At 48.4% G+C, this 24,095-nt stretch overlaps 1 protein-coding gene across 3 annotated transcripts in view; it reads left to right on the top strand.

The window, feature by feature from the left end:
- The window catches only part of raraa (retinoic acid receptor, alpha a), a 37,306-nt gene that overhangs the window by 11,436 nt on the left and 1,775 nt on the right, over positions 1–24,095 (top strand). The window contains exons 2-8 of one of the 3 annotated variants that reach the window (XM_019881109.1): positions 10,411–10,559; positions 16,291–16,432; positions 21,625–21,785; positions 21,869–22,045; positions 22,500–22,704; positions 22,818–22,976; positions 23,102–23,199. In XM_019881109.1, the coding sequence (XP_019736668.1) occupies positions 10,411–10,559; positions 16,291–16,432; positions 21,625–21,785; positions 21,869–22,045; positions 22,500–22,704; positions 22,818–22,976; positions 23,102–23,199 (1,091 nt within the window). Of the gene's footprint in view, positions 1–10,410; positions 10,560–16,290; positions 16,433–21,624; positions 21,786–21,868; positions 22,046–22,499; positions 22,705–22,817; positions 22,977–23,101; positions 23,250–24,095 lie in introns of all 3 variants that reach the window. The other 2 variants (XM_019881099.1, XM_019881118.1) reach the window with 2 other exon arrangements.

Raw genomic sequence — 24,095 nt, 5'->3', positions numbered from 1 at the left:
CACTGTCGTCAGGAGTCACGCACACGCTGCACTCCCGACCTCTCCCTCATTTCCACTGTCATGCCTCCGCTCTGAAGTTGAGAAGATCAAACCCTCGTAATCTATTCCCCTGTGATTGACCATTGTGTTATCCGCCGAGGGTGTGAGCGGGGGAGAGAGAGAGGCAAAGAGCGAGGAGGGCAAAGGGAGAACGCGGGTCCAAAGAGGCGCTTTAACATGACAAAGCCTGTCCCCGGTGATCTTCTCTTCTCCCCATATCGTCTCTGATGAGCTTCCCTGATCCTTCGTCACCCCCCCCCCTCCCCTTCCCCCCTTCTCCTCTCCAGGTCCACGTCAGCCCTCTCATGTAAAATAGCTCCTCATATTTATGACCTCCTTGCCCACTCCTGCTGAATATGCGCTTAAGAATCGCAGGGGGGTGGGGGGGGGAGGCTTTCAATGCTGTCAGTCAAATCGGATTAGCGATTATCAATGTGCTGATAACCTCTCAGTTAGAGTGAGTGGAGAGCAAACACTCGAGCAGGAGCATTCATGAAGGCCCTTTGGCCTCCCCGGCGTCGAGAGGCACTGTGTGACGCCCAGCCCGATAAAGATGAATAGGGTCCTGGTTAATATGTATGGGTGTCATTGCAGAGCTAGGGTGACATTTTGTTCAAGATGGACGCCAGGTTCCTCACCTGGGAGTTGTTGAGGAAAAAAAAAATCTCTTCCTGCTAATTGAAAATAGTCATCGTCACGTTTTACACAGACACTTCAAGGTGCTCTTGTTTTTCCTGCTCAAAGTGTGTCAGGCTGATGCTGTGGTATCGATACATGGTATCAGCGCACTTTTTGAAGTACCGAGTAGAGTGCAGTGTTGGTCCTGATACAATGTTTTTAATGGGAAAAAAATTGCACTGTAAAAGCTACAAAAATCCAAAGAAAAAGTGCAGCATGATCACAAATGGTTTCCGGCTTTGGATAATGATCCTGCTTGTTATCACAGGAGAGATGTTGAGGCACATCATTCTCTAATTGATCAATGTTAATGTTTCCCGAAGCCATTTTCACACTCTTAGCAGTAACCTGAAAAGAGGGCGTTGTAAAAAAAAAAGGCAGCGGTGTCACGACCTTGAGCTTGATTTACGTGTCGGCTGCAAGTCGGTGCTCAACGCCGGATTCGTTTGCTTTGCGAGAGTTGACAAAGGGTGGTTACGCCGCGGCTACGCCTTCTGCCAGCCGAGTGCGTGTGTCACTAAGCAAACACGGCAGCGCGCACGGCTATGTTTCGGCGGGGGACGCACGAGACTTTCTTTTTGGAATGTTTGCTTGGCACAGGACAGTTGGCCATCTAAATCCTCTCCCGTTGCCATCACTAACTGCTTCCGCTCTCTCATCCTCATCATTTTTTTTTAGATGGTTTCCTGCTACGGGAAAATTGGACTCACTAGGTGGAGCGTCCATTTACAGGAATGCGAAGGATTTTTTTTTTTTTTTTTTTACAAGCTTGGTCGGTGTTTTGGCATGCTTGGAATCTCAAAGCTGTCAACAGGTGATCTCATTCACTTGTGATAAGCAGGTACTTCTCACGTGTAAACGATACTGAAAACACCTTCGACAAAGGGGGAAATGTGTGAAGCGCCTCAGAACAAAATATGCACCTTGTCTTTGTTCTATTTGCTGCCGTTCGCTGTTTTTCACATGTCAACGTTTGGGAACATTTAAAATATGGGAACATTAGCGCCACTAAGCAGGTGTTTTCAGCCAACCCCTGCCTGCAAATATTGAATTCTCTGCCAAGGCGACACAAAAACAACACCTGCACCTCACGGGCCCACGTTATTTTTTAATAATGCAAAATCAAAATTTGCAGTCACAGCCATTTGTGTTTTTTTTTTCAAGTCACTCAGCAGAGCAAAAACGGGCGAACATCTCCGTAACATCGGCAAACAACCCTGGCTAAAGCTAGCTCCTCCCCAGCATACAGAGATCCTAGAACAGTTGAGATGCGTCACTCCCTCATACTTCCTTCGACACCGACGACTTCAGCAATCGGGGAGTTTTGCAGCAAACGGCTGAGGACAACGCAGCCACGTTCCATAGCTGACGAAAATATCGTCCAAATGCTGGCGGACGCTGCATGCCCTCCACGTCATCAGCTCAAGCCGCGTATCCCGGGTCGCCTGGGGGCAAATGCCAACTGGCATCGAGGCTCTGTCACTCTCGGACAGCTGCTGGCTGGAGTCACCCCGTATTACTCACGCCGTTGCCAGGGAACTCGCCGCATTTTGCCCCCCCCTCCACATTCTACCGACAGGCTGCTTTTTTTGCTCCGTGTTTATAAGTAATTTAATGTATGTGCGTTCGACATGCTCTGCGCTTGACTGTATTTAAAAATTCAGTCGCGGGGGCAGCAACAGAGAGGAGCTACAGCGGTGAACATGATTGCTGCACAACATTGAGCCCCTGCAGACCTCACCTTTGCCATCTGCTCCATCTCTTGGCGCCCCCTCCCCCACCCGGGGCTCGAGTTTATCCACACATGTTTCTCAGTTGTGGCTCCCATTTGCCGGAGCAGCACAGATAGGTGTGTTGTTGTTTCAGAGGCCTGGGCAGCGCGAAGAGGGGAACTTATCTTTGAGACGAGGCGGGGGAGCTGGTAGATTGATGGAAAGCAGACCAGAGTGCGCCGGTGTTAAGTAGCAGATACCGACAAGCGTGCAAGCGGGCAGATGGTCACTTTAGTAGCCACATTTGCATATTTGTTGTTCATGTTAGTCTGACACAAGTCCTGGCTAAACGCACCCCCACGCCACCACCAAGACAAACATCACCGTTTCCTGGCGTTCCAGAGGGGGTGACGGTAACAGGCTAGAAAAGCTCCTTGCCCCAGACCACCCTGCCCTACGGCCTCTGCTCGGACCCCTCATCTATCACTCACACGTGTACTTTTCCATGCCGTGGTGGGAGGGGTGGGAATGGGGGACTGGGGCGAATCATTTGGACCCAATCTGAAGCACTATCCATCAAAATGTAGTTCTCGGAGCTCGCGTCGTCTTCAAACATACTGCGCAGGCCTTTAACAAGTCAAGCTGTCACATCCATTTCTGCTCCTGCTGCAATATGCGCAAAGTGCAGCGGTTGCAAAACAAACTGTCATTCCTTTGAAACGTCAAACACGACGTGTCTTTTGCCGCGGAAAAAAAAAATATGAGGTCCGAATAATTTGACAACTTGATAGATGGCCACTCCATCGGTATATTAAATAAAACATACTACACCATTAATCTATAACCAACCTTTTTTTTTTTTATATACCTGTGGAAATTGAACCAATCACAACTGTTCTGGTCGTTCCAGAAGATATTTCTCCTCTCAGCAGTTCATGCACCAAAGCTCGGTTAGGACTGAGTTGGTGTGGAAAACCCATTGATATGTATTCCAAGATGGAGGTTCGCCCCGCCCACAAACAGGATCGCTCTATTGTTTTGAGACTATAATATGCAGGCTGTTCCTGTTGTTTTTAATTTGATTTTTTTTTTTTGTGTGTGTGTGTGTGGGAAGCTTGTGTTGTCATCTGCATCACTTCACTGAGAAGGTAGACTGCAAGATAAACAAATAGCGGCTTAGGTGGAGAGCGCGTTTGCGAGAGGGGGGTAGGGGGAGCGCGGTCAATGCTAATCCTCCTAGCTCACCTTCACATAAACACAAATGTGAATATTTGTCGCGCTGACTTGCAAAGCTGCAGGAAAACAGTCTTGCCACCCCGCAATTTTAATGTGAGCCAACTGTTAAAATCGGCTGATATTTGCCTTTGTTTTTTTTTTTTTACCCAGAACAACCTAAGACAAAAATTGCCCCCCAAGCCAAAATGTCTGCCCATTGTTGCCAATGTGTTGTAAACTTAAGCAAATGAAAGATGAAGTATTGAAAAATAGTCAAATGTTCTTCTTGTTATTCATATCTTTATTTTCGCCAGCATTCAGGCACCAAAAAAGCGGTTATTTTTATTCATTGTATCCATTTTTTTAATGAATCACCCGATTCATCTGCAATCGGATTTTTATATCGGAATCGCGGCATTAACTCAAGAAATGAACTGATGCATCTCAAATATTTTCAGGTTGAGACAATTAATATCGGCAATTATCAAAATCTTTCAGCGCGGCGTCTATTACGGCCGTCAAGGCGCCTGACACACGCACGCCGATGGAAAAAACAGCCAGTGTCTTTGTATTTTAATAATGAGTTCGGTGCCCGAGAATGATAGAACAAGAAATGCTGGATGTCCTCCATTGTTGTTTGCTGACTGCGTGGCTTTCCTTTTGTCTTTGGTGAAGGCATTGTTCGCGTTCTGCGGTTGCGCTGGTATGATAAATGTTTTACTATTCGGGTGCTGATGCGGCCGAGCTGCCAGCACGCCTTGTGAACACAAGCCAAATAAAGGTGGGCAAGCTTTTGCCTTCAAGCGCCACGGATGATTTTGAAAACAGTCACGTGACCCGAGTCATTCAGAGACGAGGTAAAAAAAAAATGTATCATACAGTATCATCTAAAACCGTGCATTATAGTTGAACAGAATGTAAAAAAAAAAAATTAAAACAGTCACTTTTTTTTTTTTTTTGCTTCAATGGACGTGCTGCCGAGCCTTCGAGTTGTGCACGACTTGGCCACCAGGGGGCGCTTGAACCCGTGCATGCAAATTTCCGCGACATGGACTCAGTCGCAAGTCCTGCGTGATTGTCTACGTTGTTCTTTGCAGAGGATAAAGATGTTACGTCAGTGAGTAATGTGACATGATCCGTCTGCATGTTTTAGAATTCGTGCGTTAGCGTTAAGCGAGCAGATATGAAGGCAAAGTTCGTGCTCATGCGGTTCTCTTTATGCTTCGTTTGACAAAAAAATTTTCGTTGGGAGCGGTGGGCCAAAATGAAGAACTTTGCCCATCCTTGTAAGTGCTCCACGAGATCTTCCGCCCTCGCATGTGTGTTTTCACTTAATTCCGTCCGCTCGGCCCCACTCTTCCAACCAGTAAGTGTTCGCACTTGTGTTTAAACACAAACACACCCCGTCGGCTCCTTCCAGCCACCAGTGTGTGAACGCACATGCCCCGAGTCAAACTGCAACACCCCGTCTCATTCGTCGGCTTTTGCCGTCAGGCGTCAAAAGCGGCCAATGGCGTCCCGTCCAGGGAGCTGTTACGACGCTTTGTTCGAGAATGACAGGATTTCCCAGTGATCAAGGAAACACTTTCCACCTTCCCTCTCGGTAATTGAAGAGTGCTGACAAAGCATCCTCGGATGTGTTTGCGCGCGTGTTTCCACTCTGCGAACACCCAAATTGAAGTGTGAATATTTCTAACGCGGACAACGAATGACGAATGGCCTTTGCTGCTCACTTGTTGCTCTTTCAAAAGCGCAAAATGGCTGCCAGGCGTTTGATGCGCGGGCCCACGACTGGCTGGCTTTCATTGGACGCTTTCGCACCCCTGAGGCTTTTTTCATCGGCTGTCCCACTTCATTATTTTGAGTCGACTTACAAGCCTTTAGCGCGGGGGTCTGTCTAGCATCTCTTCGATTGCGCACTCGCTGTATCGCAAGACAAATGGACCTCTTTATGTTCTTTTATGTATTTCACACATGGTCAGCGTGTGTGTGTGTGAGTGTGTGTGCGCGTGCGCCTTCGCATAACCTAATACAAGTCATGGCGAACGCACGAGTGGACGACCCCTGTCCAAGACCCCTCGGCCTCAAGTCTCATGTCCAGAGTCCCGCCAGCCCAGCAGCCAGCCCGCCTAACGTAGTTAGCTGCCCCCTAATGACGGTGAAATGTCATTAATATGCCGCGCAGCTGGACCCAGTCACCAGTGGGGATGAAAGGTAATCGAATCTCCACGGACTAACCCAAAGCTGAACCTCCAAAACTGCTCGGCAGCACAGGACCGAGACAGACAGCAGTCTGGAGGCTTTGTTTTTTGTGTGTGTGTGTGTGTGTGTGTGTGTGTGTGTGTGTGTGTGTGTGTGTGCGTGTGTGTCTGCGGTCTCTTGATTCCTTTTGAAGTGTTTGTCTTAAGACCGCCATTACAAACCGCTCACACATGAACATAATTAAATCATCGGTTTGAAAGCAGCACATTCCATTAAGCTATCTGGGTGGTTGTCATTAATATGCCGCGCAGCTGGACCCAGTCACCAGTGGGGATGAAAGGTAATCGAATCTCCACGGACTAACCCAAAGCTGAACCTCCAAAACTGCTCGGCAGCACAGGACCGAGACAGACAGCAGTCTGGAGGCTTTGTTTTTTGTGTGTGTGTGTGTGTGTGTGTGTGTGTGTGTGTGTGTGTGTGTGTGTGCGTGTGTGTCTGCGGTCTCTTGATTCCTTTTGAAGTGTTTGACGCTCGCCAGACTTCCACGACGACGGAACGACTGCACGCGCCACTTCATCATCGGGATGCCTCGCGCATGTTTGTCCGTTTGCGCGGAGTTATGCCGTAATTGTTTTAGGAGGATGTGGCTGAGTGCAACCAACTCAGCCCCCCCACCATTTACTTTTTTTTTTTTTTTTTTGTAGAAAGATTCTTTGGTGTTGTACACAAAAGCTGATCACGCTACAACTTACAGATTTCGTAAGGATTTTACCATAAAGGGATAGAATAGCACAGTGGTAGTGGTTAGCATGTTTGCCTCACTTCTGCGTTCCTTAAACATGCGTGCGAGGTCCATTTGAAGACTCGAAATTCGGTCCCGGGTATATTCTGGCGTGAAAGTGGTTTGCAATTATAGTTTGGGCTATATTTGTGGCGTAAACTGGGATTACAACAAACATTTTTAGGCGTGGCGTCAATGAAGCACAGTTGACAGCCGGTCAACTCGACACTCTCATTCCCTGACACCCACATCACTCACCAGACGCTGATTTGACAGCCTTTTTCCAAACAAGCTATCAGTCTGCATCACGACACGTGCAGCTGATTCTGCAGCCTTTTGTTATTGTTTTGTTTTGTTTCGTGCGACTTGCAAACACAGTAACTCTGATACAGATCGCGCGCTTTCTGTTTCACCTCCTTGCCAACGAACAATAGCATCTTTTATCAGCTCATTCTTGTTTTTCATTTCGACACTATTTTCCGGGTTCCTGTAGCACCAAGTGAACCGGGGGGGGCGAGCGTTATCGTGTTCATCACGCCGCCGCTTTCTTGGCCGGCTGCACTCTTTTTCAAAGTGATGTTCAAGTCTGACTCCTAAGCGGTGACTTTTCGGCAAGAGCGACCTTTGTCGACGCGTGCGCATTTTGCAGCGTTTGTAGCATGTTGCAACGATCCGGACAGGCGCTTTCCGGGCTATGTGAGTCACTTCCTCCACTGTATGATTGTGTGCCTCGGACAATAATAGGCAGTGTTGATTGAGAGCCTGGGATGGTGTTGAATAATAGCTGGTGGAGGGCTGCAGACTGGGCCAGGAGCTTCTCCAGCCACAGGCCTGCCATTGTTTTGCTTCATGTCTCGGCCTGACGGGACTCCAGAAGCCAGCCATTGTATTTAATTACAGTTGCCAGCCCCCCCGTCCCTGCACAGACTCATGTCCTCGTGTCCCAGATTTCTGTGGATGCTCTCATTAAGACTTTCAGTGTGTGTATATGCGCGAGAGAAGTCCACCGATAAGAAAAATCCCATCGCATGTGTAGATGAAGATGTCATTTTGATGTGGGCGGGGGGGGGGGGGCACACACTGTATGTTTGTCTATGTTTCGAATCAAGGCAGTTTTGAATGTGGATGAATTAGCCCCGCGTTTGCTCTAATTACGCCGCGCTGTAATTAGTCCTCATCCAAAACTGTGAATGGTCGCTTGCTAATGAGAGAATATGCCACATTACGTAAGGTGCGCTCCATTTGGGGTTTAATTTGTGTGACACGGGTGTTGCGGCGGCATGGCCTGGCGCCATGACAGGCGCTGTGGGCCCCGGATGACACCCACGGAGGTGCAATGAAAGGCAAAGGACGGACACTTCCTGCCCGCGGTCTGCCTTTGTCCTTTTTATTTTAATTCCATTCTCCAAATTACCTCTGAATAATTTGGAAAAAATAATCTCAAAGATAATGCTCAAATAAAAGCAAATGAGTGAATATGTCAAACAATCAATGGATCTATTTCAGTCAAAATAGTTGACAATAAAGCGAACAAATCAATGGCTTCATCACTTTTTATCTTTCATAAAGCAGTGATATGTAAACATGTGGACTGCAATTCTTAATCTTATCTCGGCCCTATAGAAATTAACAAAAAATATATATACGTCTATCATAACACGAGATGTCAGTACATACAATACATGCAGTCATATTCAACGTTCTTCACAGAGGATAAAGAATATATACCCGTGAGCATTGCTGTATTGTCTGTCTACCTGTGTTGCATCACCTTTTGTGTTCAAATAGCCATGGCTTATGAAACACCACAAACACAGATGTGAATGTTTCGCTTGTCTGCTTGTTTATTTAGAGTCCTGATTGGGTATCAGCGTTGAGTGTTGCAAGAGTACCGTGGCCAAACCCCTTTGCTGTACATTCTCCCGACTGTAAAGATAACTTTGCAAAGGTGCTGAGTGGGCAACAAGAGTTTCCTCTTCTAGGAAAGCCTTAAACAGATCTGGGCATCAGGAGTGTTTATTTTGGTTGCGGCGAACATAATCTCTTGTCCGTGCACCATCTGCCGCACCGACACGGAAGTTGGCACGCTGAGCCGAGACATGCGCGCCGAGGCTCCACACAAGCGGCAGGAAGGCGGGCCGCGATCGCTGGCGTCGACCCGATCCGATGTAGTCACGCGACGTGTGTTGACTGCCGACAGGCTCGCCGCTGTGCCCAACCACCTCTGTTCAATACAGATGGCCGGTTTGCAAAGAAGCCGCGTGCCCCCCTCCCAAATCCTTCCTGGAGCCGACACACGTGCGTCATTTTTGCTTCGAACTGTTTCAAGCTGTTAATTGTAGCATACAATACATATCTTAACTATTTCAGTAAATTGGATAGATTCGTTCTTTTACACGTATTGTTTACATAATTATTTGATTCCAAAAACTTTGTTGACGAGAGCTTGCTTGGGTTGGACATTGGGAAAATCGTTTAACCTTTTAACCCTCCTTGACGGTCCGCTACTGCTACCTATGAATAAGAAGTCCATTAAAAAAAAAAAAAAGAAAGAAAAAGGAGAGTGATGTCATTCCAAGTAATCATAATGGCATGTGAATAAAAATGGAAGACAACATGGCCTAGTTCCATGCTCACACCGAGCTCAAGCGGGGGATTATGGCATTATTTGCTCGGCTGCAGAGCCGTGCCGTGAATGCGCGCTTTTCATATTTGACATCCGTGTCCTGCCACGCACACACGCAAACACTCGACACTCACGCAGGGATATCGAGGTCAAAGTCCAATACATATTACATGAAGAAAAAAACGGTGAAACATGAACGCTTTGTGGCTTGAATTGCTCGCTTCTAATTTTTCACACTGTACATTCGAAAAGCCCACCGCCGAACAAAAATGAAATTCAATGAAATGTAATCATTTCCCACGGCGCACCTGATGAGCTCTTACACCGGTTGGGGGATTACTGCTCTCTTCATTCTCCTCTTCGTTCCCATTCTAAATGGGGGTGCAGGGTGCTTTGCAATTTTTTTTTCCCTCTTTCTCCGTAATGTCGAGGAATGAGTTGCTAAGCATCCCTACTTAAAGGCTTGATTATATAAGGATAAATAAAAGAGCAACTGCGGGCCATGTATCAGAGGGAAGCACTTTCTTTGAACCCTGCCAGCGATGCAGTTCCTCGCATCAAGACATCACTTTGGCTCCGAGGGAAGAAAACCCTGCAGAGGGGGGTGGGGGGGGCTCGCTATTTCTTTGATGGTCCGCGCGCGCGGGTGTGTTTGTGTGCGCCGCATCTGAAAGCGCACCATCCAGCAATGTGCATGCGTGTTCAAGGTGTGCGCATCGGCCTCTCCGTGAATGTCACCGCTTATCGATTAAGCGCGCTTTGGCTCAGCCGCTCCCCTCAACCCCCCCGTCACGTTTTTTTTTTACTTATTTTTATTTTCCCCTCTCCGCAGCGATAGAGACGCAGAGTACCAGCTCGGAGGAGATAGTGCCAAGCCCGCCCTCGCCTCGTCACTGTCGGGTGTGGGTCATCAAGCCCGGTCGTGGGGGTGTGGGGGGGCTCGCTATTTCTTTGATGGTCCGCGCGCGCGGGTGTGTTTGTGTGCGCCGCATCTGAAAGCGCACCATCCAGCAATGTGCATGCGTGTTCAAGGTGTGCGCATCGGCCTCTCCGTGAATGTCACCGCTTATCGATTAAGCGCGCTTTGGCTCAGCCGCTCCCCTCAACCCCCCCGTCACGTTTTTTTTTTACTTATTTTTATTTTCCCCTCTCCGCAGCGATAGAGACGCAGAGTACCAGCTCGGAGGAGATAGTGCCAAGCCCGCCCTCGCCTCCCCCGCCGCCCCGCGTCTACAAGCCCTGCTTTGTGTGCCAGGACAAGTCCTCAGGGTACCACTATGGTGTCAGCGCCTGCGAAGGCTGCAAGGTGAGACTCCGGGGCCCTTTTCTCGGAATCTGCTAAGCCAGCAACATTATTTGTCGGTCTCATAACCATCATTTGAAGTCTTTGGGGGGTTGTGGGAGGGGCGTGGGGGGTGGTGGAGGGGTCTTCAAGTAGTTTTGGATCATTAGTATCCATACGGGGCAGACATGTAACACAAGAAAACTTTTATTTTTGCAATGAAAATGTGGTTTTTGTGCCGTCTCTCAAACACACGAAGACGCCACAATGTGGCACCAAAGCCTCGTCCGGATAGGAAAGTAGTACAGTGCTGACAAGGTGGCAATTTTTCCTGACGTGAAAAGTTACCTCGTGTCCTCGTCACAAGTGGATGCACGATCAAATGTCCCTGTCGACACCGTACATGGATGAACTTTGTAAAATTAGATAAAAATCCATATCTTATCGTCACATCCAGCGCATGCGCACGTTTGCGCGACACAATCGTGTTTGCTGGATCTTTTTTTTTTTTTTTTTTTTTTTGCTGACGTGCACATCAATGTTCTCAGGAGGCCTTGATGTGTTATCGCTTGAAAGCTTGCTGTACTCGTGCATGAAAGGTACCGTGCAAAAGTCTTAGGCCGGCACTAGTTTTAAGGTTTTAATGACCGGCTGTTTTGTTTTGTTTTGTTTTTTTTTTATGTTAGAATAACAGTGTTTCTCAAATGATCAGACCACCTGCCAAAAATATGAGGGGGTGGGGGGGGGGGGATAAATTGGCATGGGACAAGGAAGAAACAAAATAAGTTGTTGTGTCTTGGCAGAGGACTGTATTTTCACTCTGGTTCTCATCATTTGTGGTCATTGGAACAAAACGAAAGACCGCGGAGTACTGCGTGTTGTCCGGACTTATTGAAGTTCATATAAAGACAGACATGAGGGAAGCAGAATTGTGCATTCAGATTGAATGTAACTACCAGGTGCCTTGGTTTTGGGAACAATCTCGACGTAGGTCTATAAACCTACCCCAAAAAAACCCCCAAAAACCCAATAAAATAAAACTTGGAGCTTCGGTGGCGTGTGGACTTTCACAAAATGACACAAAGATGGCGCAGACTGCCGGGAAGGAGACGGCAGACGTTGGCGGGCAGACGCAGAGAAAGGGAGGGGGGAAAAAAAAAAACGGAAGTGGGGATGGTCTGAAGGGTTACAAATCAGTTTGTTGGGGTCGAGGGGCCATAGTTGAACCCGTTGACATCACCGAAACGATGGCCAGTGTGCCATATGTGAAGGGGCGGGGCACTGAAGAGCCCTTTCACATGAAAGCTCCCGACAATGAACCTCGACTCCCCCGGGCGCATCTTGCCTCCATCGCATAAGCGTTGCGCGACTTTGTCAAATTAGCAGCAAACTTTTCTTTTTTTTTTTTTTAATGAAAGCAAAAAGGAAATATTTGGAGCGCTGGGCGCTCACAGCAGCGTGACGCTCGCTCGCAGTTCTCAGTGCGATAAACAAAAAGCGAGCGGGGGCCAGGCGATAGATTTGAGTCATTAGCCATTCCCCCGCCTGTGATCAAAGTGTTTCTCATTCCGAAATCAGTCTCAAAACCGACGCAGTAATTAGTTTTTTGTTTTTTTTTTAAGGCCTAGGAGACTTGTCTGTTTCTTTCGTTTCTCTGCATCACAGATATTTGAAAGTGAGTTGAAAAGAATAACTGGTAGGTTTCGCTGTCGCCCGTCAACATCTCAGCGCAGCTCGAAACGTGGCCCTCTCCGTCGAGGCTATTCATATCTATTGGACCGCTTATATTTAGTTCCCGTGTTGATGTATCTGGAAAGGTCAAGCGTCTCAGGCTTTACCCCAAACCATTTCAGAGCCGATAGGACATTGGTGGAAAAAGTGGCACAGCGTGAATCATCAGCTAAACGTGTGCTTTCCCCAATACGGAGCTAAAAATAGCTTACTTCAACCCCCCCTGCCAAATTGTACAACCCGGGTCGGTTATTGCACCTATTGGCGTTCGAAATAAGAAATCCACCTTTGCTAAACTTAAAGACTAGTTGTCTTAAATAAATAGTCTTTTAGCTCCGCTAGCGCCCCCTGTTTGCGAAGCGCCCGCCCGCAAGCGTGCGCATCCGCAGTGCCTCATTTGAAAAATTCAGGATGCCTCCTCCGTATCTCTGACTACAGAGGAGATGACTTGGCAAAGCGCGCTCAATAATTCAACGCAAAACGCGCCAACGTATATGCTTGTCTCATTTGAGACTGGGGTAAGTTGAGGGTTAGCCGCGTTGACTTTGCTGCAGCATGCCAAACTACAAAGGCATTTCCTGGGGGCTGCAGCGAACACGGGAGATGGATGCTGATGGAGGAGGGAGGGGGATGGGGGGGTGCTGAGCTCTCTTACTCGGAGACAGCTGGCTCGTTTGTTGTTTAACTCCCACTGCCGGCGCACACACTCACCGGCATTGCGCTTCTCATCCCCTTTAGATATTAAGACTTGAACATGAAATATGCATGCTTACACCCTCCTAGTTATGGTTTCGTCTTGGGGGCATAGCGGCGTGCGGCAGGCAAACTCGCTTCCCCGTGTCCGCAAATCTGCCGTTTCCACAAGCGCTGGGCGTGAGACGATGATTTATTGGTTAGATTTGTTTGTAATTCGGATGGAACTCGAGCTATTTTATGTTCATAAAAGTTGGAGCTTCATAACAATTATACAACCAGCAGAGGGAGCGATTTAAAATCGCATCAGAACTCGGGTTTAGCCTGGGTTGGTAGTGGAAATGCTTATGTATTTGCTTTGCTACGCGTACATTTCCTGCGCATTTTTTTCAAAATCAAAGCTTCGATAATATTTTGTACTCCGTAGTTGCCACAGGGCTTGGTTTCGCTCTTGTTCAAACAAGGCAGCAAGTTAATTAGCAGGAAAGATACCGTAATTGGATTATTTTTTCTTTTCTGTCACTCTCGTCTCATTCGGAATTTTCTGCATCATAAATCAAGTCAATGACTTCTATCTCGGGCGTTTCAATTCTCCAGCCGTTGCTTCTCGCCCGGCTTCTTGGCTTTCAAACCCGCCGTCCATTTTTAGCATACTTAAAATATGAGTTCTTGCCATGGCTGCGTCGTCATAAAAGAGAGAGCTCCGTTTGACACGCTCGTGCTGAAAAAAACGCACACGTGAGAACGCGGGAGGTGGCTGGGAAGCACTCTTAATCTGGCAACAATGCGAAAGTCACGTAAGAGAGGATTCCTTTGCTTCGCCCGTGAACTCGCCAACCCCTTCCTCCGCCGCCACTTCCGCTCTCACGCACGCTCGCCACGTGGAGCACAAGCGTGCAAAGGCTCCTAGGCGCGCATCAGGTACCGAGGGCGTGAAAGACGCAGTCGCGTTTGAATCGTTGGCAAGCCCCGCCTCCCTTGCCGTCCCTTCCCTTGCGGCGCTCATCTCTCAAACCCGCAGGGTGGCTGACAGGCCCGATGAGGGCTCTTGTCGCCGGGTGGATTAAGCGGGGATACAAAAAGAGGCTTATGGGCCGCAGGAAGCAATGACTCCTGAAAGAAAAGGAGGGGGAGGGGGCGGGAACAATTAACTGGCTCACGAGCGGTGGGGAGGGGGCGGGGGCTGGTGCTGTCAGAGGGCACCTGAGCCTGGTGTTGTTGGGAGGGACTAGGTCAATCCCCTGGTGACAACAAGGTCAGGGTCGGGGCACCGTTGGATCAAATGGGACATGATACACGCACACAAACCCCACGCGTCCCTCGGCGTGTGCTCGTTCAAAGGCAAGTTACCCCATCTAGTGGACTGACCTGCTTTTGTGTTTGTTTTTCACCCGTTTGGGAAGAGCAGGTTGCAAAGCAGATGTAAGACCTCGATGAAAGACGACCGGAAGGTTAGTCAGGTGACCCGAGGAGGATTGAAACAGCTCCTCGGCCAGCTGGGAGCACACGACGGTGTAAACGGCTTTGTGCCGCGATACCTCGTTTGCCGTGTGCATTTTTAGAAGTCGTGTGCAGGCCGCGTGTTTTGGAGCCGGGCTTTCAGTGGGAGAGTTCAACCACCTCTTCATACCACTCCTCTATGGCCGCAATTATAGAAGCCATCGTGATGACGTTTTCATTGTTTCATTTCAAATCCACTGTGTTGTTGTTCTAGAGCTGGAATGCTGAAAATTGTGTCTATGTCTGAATATTTTTGGACCTGACTATACAGGCCTCAGTAAGGCACAGTAACGGTAGTCGTTCTACGCCGCGGATGAAGAATATATGCCGGCGAGTCTTGAGAGTTCAAATACTCCATTGGAACTGCAATTCTGATGTCTCCCCCCCCCACCAAAAAAAAATTAAAAAGCAAAATTGCACTCCACATGAATCGCTCCGCTGGGATTCAAGCGATGGCCATCGCTTGAAAGCAATTTGCTGGTTTAGGCCCAGCGACCATCTGTTGGCAAGCGACGCTAATCCCGCAGCGTGATTGGGGGGGGGGGGCTGCCCCAGTTGGCCCCACCCACCCGTCGCCCCTTCAAATACTAGCGTCCCACTGCGTCTGATCAATAGCGACATTGACCTGTTTTGCATGTGTGCAAGCGGCGTGTTTGCATCCGTACTGAGGGCGCGCTCGGTTGTAGCTGATCTGCATTAACCTCTTTTTATCTTTTTGACACCGCAATAATGCAGCCACTGAGGTGAACATTGATTTTATTGGGGCTTGTGGGGCCGATGCGCGGCTTACAACCCACGCGGTGTGCTGAAGGGCTCACTTACAAAATGACAACATCTCGGCTGTCATCTATTTTTTTTTTTTTTAATTTAGAACCAGGCTGGTTGATCTCATTGCAATGTGGCGTCTGTCTCAAAGGAACGGGTCGAATTGTTTGATGAATCAACTGCACTTGTTTATATCCTGTCCGCCTCTTAAGGGGAAATACAGGAAATGGAACTTCTTTTTTTTTTCCCCCTCTGTCCATACACTCGCAATGTTGACGCGACCTTGAAGCCTTTGGAATATTTTACATGACGTCATTACATGAAACAAGCACATTAGGTTTGCATCAGTGTACTTTTCAGACATGATTGTGATGTTAAAACAAACAACTATCTAAGTCTAACATTAAATAAGTAACGTCAACCCACAAGTGGATCAAATGGGCTCTTCTTCCTTCCGGCTAGTTGCGGCACAAAGCTACTTGAACACACACGGGGCAGCAACACATACAGACAGCATGCAACCAAAGTAAAATAAACATGATCTGTTTTCACGTCAAAATGTTACCCTGAACGAAATAATTTCATTTCACAAATTAACAAGGGAGCGTTCATAAGGTTCATAAGTAGGATCACAAATCGGCAAGGTGTGAAGGATGAGTGGCCACAAAGTGGGGGGCGAGCACTGTATTGGTATGTCATGTGCTTTTAATAAGATCACGACTGACATGTTTACCTCTCATTAGCATTTAAGATCTTCAATGCTCGCAGTTTCCACATTGATAACCGTGACAAAGCCTTTGCCGAGCAACGTCACGGTGACATGTCTTTGTCAACGTCTGCGCCAGGGATTAAACCTTTTGAAGACGTTTTGACAGTTCGTCGCCTTTTCACAGCAGCTGCCATATCCGCTCCGCGTGGCCTATTTACTGGAATATTTATAAAACATCATCAAGGACTTTTTTTTGGGGGGAGGGGGGTCGGATCGTGAAGGCAAAACAATAGCATGATGAGGGAATTGTCATCAGATGTCCTTAATCCTTTTTCTTTCTTCTCTTTGCCACACCAGGGCTTCTTCCGGAGAAGCATCCAGAAGAACATGGTGTACACTTGTCATCGTGAGAAGAACTGCATCATCAACAAAGTCACTCGAAATCGCTGCCAGTACTGTCGGCTTCAGAAGTGCCTGGAAGTGGGAATGTCCAAGGAGTGTGAGTACACCAAGCGCCCGAGCCGCGATGCCCCGTTGACACATCTGGCTTGCAGGGGGGGGAGACGTATTATTTCAGAGTCCATCTCAGATGGGTTTGCGTTCATTCGTTGACACCCACGTCACTCACCAGGCCAGGCCTCACCTTTTAAATCCACACAATGACAAACATGAGGATGGTGTCTCCGAGTGGACAAAAATAAGTCGCTAACTTCTGCTAGCCCATTCGTCGCTAGCCGTAAAAGATTCAGACCAGTGACAACGGGACCGGAGCGCAAGGGCAGTGATGCAAAGTGACGCCTCGTTATGAGATTATTGCGTTATCGTGCATTTTAGGTTCACCCTGAAATTTCACCAGGAAGTCGAATGACCCTAACCTCTTTTTGTGAGCGCTGTGTATAGCGCGATATAAAATCCCCATCATGCTCCCGTTGGAGCGAACGCGTCTGGCTTCGTCGCTAGCCGTAAAAGATTCAGACCAGTGACAAAGGGACCAGAGAATATTCATTGCGAACGTGATGCAGTCTGGCAGTAACAGTCAGGGTGACGCCAGGCTTGGCAGGCCCGTGATGAATATGTTTTCACCTGCCGAGAGCGGATGAGCAGGCGTGCACACCCCCCGGGGATTGTGTGACAACGCGCGCACACACACACTCTTTCTCCCTGACATACATACGCAGCAAGACCTGATAAAATACACACACACACACACACACACACTCTTTCTCCCTGACATACATACACAGCAAGACCTGATAAAACAATTGCCACAAGTGTGACCAACAGAGAGCGCTGCAGGCTTTGTACCGGCGCCCGACGACATTTTATACATGACCCCGATGTGTATCCGCTGCCCATTTGTACTTCAATCAGCATACGCGGTCAGAAAGTGTCACTTGCCGCTTTCCCTTCCGCTATTTAGCTCGTTTTCCCGCCACCGCTGGGGCAAGGGCACTCCCCATGCCACAGCTCTGTGGCTTACAGTAAAAGAAGTTATCCTCTGAGCTACTTACCTTGAATGGGGCCATTAATCATGGTTAGAGGGATCTCAGCAGCCGGCTCCCGGGCGCATGCTTTCCAATGGAGTCAGAGAGCCATCTAGTGGTGGAAGGCTGTCATTACTTTGAACGGCTCAAATTGATTTTTGAACGGAAGCAAGATTGCTTGCTCGATTTCAGCCACGCTCCACTTACTCGGCCTTTTGTGTTTGGCACTTTTTCTTTTTGACTGTGGTCATTTAGTGCAGATTGTGCAGATTGCTTGCCGTGTCTCCTCAGTGGTGACTTTGGCGGTTGAATCAGGGGTGGTGAGGAAGGAGAGGCATACCATCTGGGCCCAGTAGGGAGTCTCCCTCTCTCCCTTTTTTCCCTGGCTCTTCCCGTCATGCACACATGGAAACATTAACACACTTCACGTACACGCGCGCAAATAAAAGGTGTCTATGAATAAAGATATACCTTCAAACGGCTTTAAAAGCGGCACCGGCGCACAGAAGGTGAACCTCCTGCGAGAGCCAGGGGACGTCTGGGTGACCTTGTGTCCGCTGGCAGACAGCTCCAGACGACAGCGCCAGGCCTGCAGCCAGGTGGCCGTGCCAAAGAGGACAGCGTCAGGGACAGGCTTGGAGGAGGGGATGCGGAATGATCTTAGCGCTGTCACTCCATCGGCGCCGCCTTGTAGTCTTATACAGTGACGTTGACTCGGTAAAACCTTGCTGCATCGCGCATTTTGTGATCCTAAGCTGCTTTTACATCATAACATAACATTGCCCTTAAAGGGGAGGCCAGTCCCAAAATATTCTTCTAAAGAATCTGTTTTATGCGCCTTCGCCAGTCTGAACACGGCATTCCGATTAATATTTGTGGAATATGAGTTAAGCAGCAAAATCCTGCCGTTTTTTGCTAGCTCAAAGGGACGGCCATTTTGATACTTTCTGCCGACTGAAAATGACATAGCGGGTGCTCAGGTAATTTTCCTTACGTGCTTTTAACTCCCACCACTGCCAATAGCGATGTGGGCCTTTCTTTGCATCACCGTGAGAAGTTTACCACCTGACTTTCTCCGCAGTCAAGCACACAAAGCGCCTGGTCCACCTCTGCCACACTTACCGTCTTTCGTCATTGACTTTAAAATGGACATGTGATGGCGCTTTGCAGCAAAGCGAAAGCAGCGCGAGGAAAGCCTGCCGTATGCAGCGCAAGTGCGAAGGAAACCTGGCGAGGGGGAGCTTTGGAGGATAAAGAGAGAAAAAGTTTCATCAACGTCTGTGTAGGCTCTGCACCGAAGGAACATTGACATTTTTATCTTTTCATTGAATTTAATCTGTGTGATGGACGAGCTGCCAGCGCTTTAATTTTCCCCTCACTCGAATTATCCCCGTCTGCCCAGCTCTCACTGTCACACGCGCGCTAACAGGAATTGTCTATCAAATGAAGGCTCGGGCGGGATTCCGCATCGCCAACAAATGATTGAATGATAGCCGCCTGCCCGTGCGTGTTTCTATCCACAGCCGCTACTGTAAATCATTTCCACACAACAAACGTAAAGCCACAAAGAAATTCGGAATGTATAATAGATATCTATTAGCGTTGTTAATTTCATATGACATTGTCTGAGATGCATTGCTCACACACACAAAAAAACAATAGGAAGCAAACGGCCATATTTCTTTCATTTCCGCCCCCCTCCTCAAGTTATTGCATGCGGCAATTCAGCGTGACAGATCGCCAGTCGCCCCTAATAGTTCTTTAATGACTTCATTAAATTGCGTGGCGCGGCTTATGATCGCGCTGCCAATTTGTCAGCGCGGGGTAATGTCCGCGCGCACAAAGGGATGCCCCACTTTAATTTGGGAATTAATTGGACATTGAGAGTGTTGCAGATCGGCAGTCAATGCAAACGGGCTTTTGACCCAAATATGGTGAGCGCTTTACTCCACTTTTATGTAACTGTCCTCCGAAACTGACTTGGCACCGGGATGGGGGGGGTGATGTTTAAAGGCGACATTAGAAGAAAATACTTTCTACTGCATAGCTTTTAACTCATTCAATGCCAGCCAATTAGAAAAAAACAGCGAGAGAACCAATTGAGTGCCAGCCAATTTATTCTGACTGATCTTTTAAGGCTCACAGGAAATTGTAAGCAAAATGTAAACACACCAAATGAAAGATTAGACTCTTTCATCACACCCCAAAAAAAAAAAAAGTTTGTTTCTCCCTTCTTCATTTTTTTTTTCGTCATTGGCAATAGAACATGGGTTGGTTTCATCCAAATCCCCTACTTTGGATGAAAAAACAAGCTTTTTGCCAAAAGATATATTTTATATACAACAGTGACTCTCATGCTCATCATTTTTGCTTCTTTTCTTTCGTAAAATACCAACAATGAAAATGTGTTTTTGGTGGCAAAATAATGGATTTATAAATTTTCACCAGTGTAACAATTTGACATCTGCCAAACTATTTGCACACTATTATTTAGTAGTAGAATTTAGTAGTGTGAGTGCGCATCCTCCATGCATATTTGTGTGTGTGTGTGTGTGTGTGTGTGTGCATCTTCATGATGAAACCAGAGCTGGCCAAGACTTTTTCTCCGCCCATTCCCCCATCCCAAGAAACGTAGTTTACGACAATTGCTGGCACCCCCTCATTAGGATTGCCGTTGCAGCGGGGAATCCTAACGAGATCCCCGCTGAAATAACATATAGGGAAGTACCAAATGCACCGCCCGCACAGTGCATCATCCGAGTTCTACCTGCCTTCACGTTCCCCCCGGCAGGGAGGCCTGTCCGCCGGCTGATGAATGAGCCGCGACGCCGAGCAGCGCTTCCCTCCATGGCCCTCGGGCGAGGCCCTCCTGTCACCATCGTCGAGCTCCCATCAGCCCGAACGTTGTGGCCCTTAATGGTCAAGGTTCGGATTAAAACCAGAAAATCTGATCCAAGGTCACCAGGAGGGGCGTTGGGGGACTTTCCTTTTCCTCGAGGGCGGAAGCGATGAACCTGAAAAAGATTAGCGATGATGATTTCAAGCGCAAAGAAATCCGTTTTGAGGGGAATGTAACTCTTGTCATGGACGCCGGCCTGCCACATTAAGAGGGAGTGCGTTGCTCAACGCGGGGAGAGAGAGCGCTGGGAGGCTTTCGCCGCTCTCGCCTCCACAACCGCACCCTTTGAAAACCATTAGAGGCAGGAGATTTGTCATATTATGTTATTAGATTAGCCGGCGCTCGCTAATGAAAGCTGTGGTGATTTGTCAGCCTTATGGATAGCTCCATCCCCCACCGCTATTTATCAAGCGGCACCCCGTCTCACCCAAACCACCCACGCACACGCAAAACCTCACCTCGGGTCTGGACGGCTCGGGGAGGGGGGTGGGAAATGGATGGAAGGGTGTAATGTAATGGGATTCCGATGCTAAACACCCTGTCTCATGCTTTTGGTCATTTGGGGGGCGGGGAGGGGGGGGGTGATGCGTTCTGCCTGTTTGCCTCGAGGGGAACTCTTGGGAATTATCGCGAGTTTGCTTGTCTTCGCCCTCACATGCATCTCGATGAGAAATAGCAGCCAGCGTCAGATTAGGACACGCTGGGTTTTTTTTTTTCTCTATTCTGCTTGGCTCTTCACACTGTATTACACTATAGGAAGACTATTTTGCAGCGCATAAGGATCGTATATATGCTATATGTGCTAGTTCACGTTTTTCCAAGTACGTTACTGGCATATGTATTCCAATAGGCCATAGGAATTAGCGATTGTCTATTTTAAAAGGGAAAACAAGTTAGAATGCTCTGATCAATTTTTCAAAATTGTTGTGTGAAAATAGTTTTGCGCCCCCCCCAAAAGAAAAAAAGTTATTTTGTTGCAATGAAAACTCAAAAGCTGTTTTTCCATGACCTCCCTATTATTATGATGACAATTGTCAAAATCGAACAAAGTGACTTTCACTTCAATCCAACAACATTCTCGACAACACACTTTTTGACTTTCTTCCTGTAATACTTTTTTCTCGAGGTCTAATGCTGGAATGTGAGATTCATGCCATTTTTATTCAATTGAATCTTTCGTTCTTCTCCAACCGCTGTCTTGTCTACTCACGGGTCAACATTTTTTTCTTGACAGAGGTTACAACCACTCAATCGAAAAACAAACGTCAACGCCGAAAGCCAAACTCCTATTTTCTCTCCTCTCTGTAGCTGTTAGAAACGACCGGAACAAGAAGAAGAAGGACGAAAAGAAGCAGGAATGCACGGAGAGCTACGTGCTGAGTCCCGACACGGAGCAGATGATCGACAGGGTCCGCAAGGCCCACAAGGAAACGTTCCCCTCCCTCTGCCAGCTCGGCAAATACACTACGGTCAGTCAGGAGACGCCGGCGACGTCGTCGCAAAACGCGACCGCGTGTCGTTTAAACCGCCGTCGTCTTTCGTGTGTGGACAGAACAACAGTTCGGAGCGCCGCGTGTCCTTGGACGTGGACCTCTGGGACAAGTTCAGCGAGCTGTCCACCAAATGCATCATCAAGACGGTGGAATTCGCCAAGCAGCTCCCCGGCTTCACGACGCTCACCATCGCCGACCAGATCACCCTGCTCAAAGCCGCCTGTCTGGACATCCTGGTGAGGACGAGCGAGCGGTCGCAGACGCGGCCTAAGCGAGCGGGATGAAAGCCCCCCCGCGGCTGTCTGACGAGCGCACGTTTCAAATATTCATGATCCTCAATGTCAGGCTGTCCTACTTTGAAGCCGAGATGCGAGCCGCATTCAAAGCCCGCGCTTGTTTTTACGTTGATTCGCAAAGCTTTATTGGCACGTCTCTGGGGTTCTCAAACTTTAAGGCTTACGATGGAGATTTTTCCAAGTGCCCCCCCCCCACCATAATCCTCACGTCAATTAACGGCCCGCCAGCCATTTCTAGAGCCGAGTTCCCCATGTGGACGGCCATTTTTGTTTGACAATCTAAGCACCCAACCTAGCAAAAAAAAAAAAAAAAAGTTGGTTGGTTTCACATGTTTGTCTCATTGGTATGTCGTTTCCTTGACTGACATGCCCCCCCCCCCCACTGCGTGTACAGATACTGCGGATCTGCACACGCTACACCCCAGAGCAAGACACCATGACCTTCTCAGACGGACTCACGCTAAACCGAACCCAGATGCACAACGCCGGCTTCGGACCGCTCACCGACCTGGTCTTTGCCTTCGCCAACCAGCTGATCCCTCTGGAGATGGACGACGCTGAGACGGGGCTGCTCAGCGCCATCTGTCTGCTGTGTGGAGGTACGCGACATTCACCCAAAAAACAAAAAAACGTCTTTGAAGGCTTCTCATGGCAGAAGTGACCAATTTGTTGTCTTTTTATTTTTGCCCGCCCCCCCCCCCCTCCGGAATAGATCGTCAGGATCTGGAACAAGCAGAGAAGGTGGACGTTTTGCAGGAGCCTCTTCTGGAGGCACTGAAGATCTACGTGAGGAAGAGGAGGCCCCACAAACCGCACATGTTCCCCAAGATGCTGATGAAGATCACCGATTTGAGAAGCATTAGCGCCAAAGGTGCTTTTCTTTTCTTTTCTTTTCGTGCGTTTGAATGAGATTGTCACAGTCTCAAGAAGAAGACTTTTTTGTTTTAAATGACCGTTTTATGCTCACGGTATTTTTATTTTTATTTTTTGCAATAGGGGCTGAGCGCGTCATCACGCTGAAAATGGAGATCCCGGGCTCCATGCCTCCCCTCATCCAGGAGATGCTGGAGAACTCCGAAGGTCTGGAGAGCGGCGCCGCGGGAGGCCGTCCCTGCGGCACCCCGCCGGGCAGCTGTAGCCCCAGTTTGTCCCCCAAATCCCCTCCAAAAGCAGTCCAGCCACGCATTCGCCGTAGTAACGGCCCACCTTGGGTTGTGTCTGTTTGTTTGTTTTCACGCACGCCGGTCAGTCAGAGGAGGGGCGAAGGAGGAGGCCTTGACTGCTGACGGATGGAGACCTTCCTCCCCTTGGTCCGCTTTTCCTCACGCGAGGGGAGGCACGGCCGGCCGGGGCACGCCGCGCCGCCGCCCAGAGACCACACCGTAAACACTGCTGATGACTCCGCCCCTCCTCCTTCTCCTCCTCCTCCTCCTCGTCTTCTTCCTCACTCCACTGCCGCGCTGCTCTCCACTTCTCTCCAGAAGGCTGTTGGAATGTCGCATGAATGCAGTGTGCAGCACAGGAAGCGAGAGTGGCCAGGTTGGGAAGTGACAGGCTTCTGGACAGATTTGACAAACACCAGACACTTTTTTTTTTCCTTTCTTTTCGTTGTTGTTGATGTTGTTGCTGTTGATGATGATGCAGACTACAAGCTCGGGGCTTGTCAAAAGACCCTCCTCCTCTTCCGCCTCCTCTTACTTCCTCCTCAGAGACTCTGGGTCTTTTCTCTTTTCCCAGCTTCGAAAAGAAAAAGAAAAAAAAAACAAAAAAACAAACGGATTTCGTACACAAAGATATATATAAATATATAGAAAAGTTAAGGAACTATTGTGATTGAATGGGAGGCCGTAACGAGGACGTGTTTTCTGAGATTAGATTGTCGTACTCCCTCACTGTTTTACCCATCATGAGAGGAAAAGAGCAAGTTTGATCACACGTGTACATTATTCGAATTAACAAAAAAAAAAAAGATCATGACTTTTCCTTCCAG

This window comes from Hippocampus comes, unplaced genomic scaffold (genome assembly GCF_001891065.2).
Source record: "Hippocampus comes isolate QL1 unplaced genomic scaffold, H_comes_QL1_v1.1 scaffold380, whole genome shotgun sequence".
Classification (NCBI taxonomy): domain Eukaryota; kingdom Metazoa; phylum Chordata; class Actinopteri; order Syngnathiformes; family Syngnathidae; genus Hippocampus; species Hippocampus comes.
The sequence above is the reverse complement of the archived record's forward strand: the minus strand, read 5'-3'. Positions and strand labels throughout refer to the sequence as shown.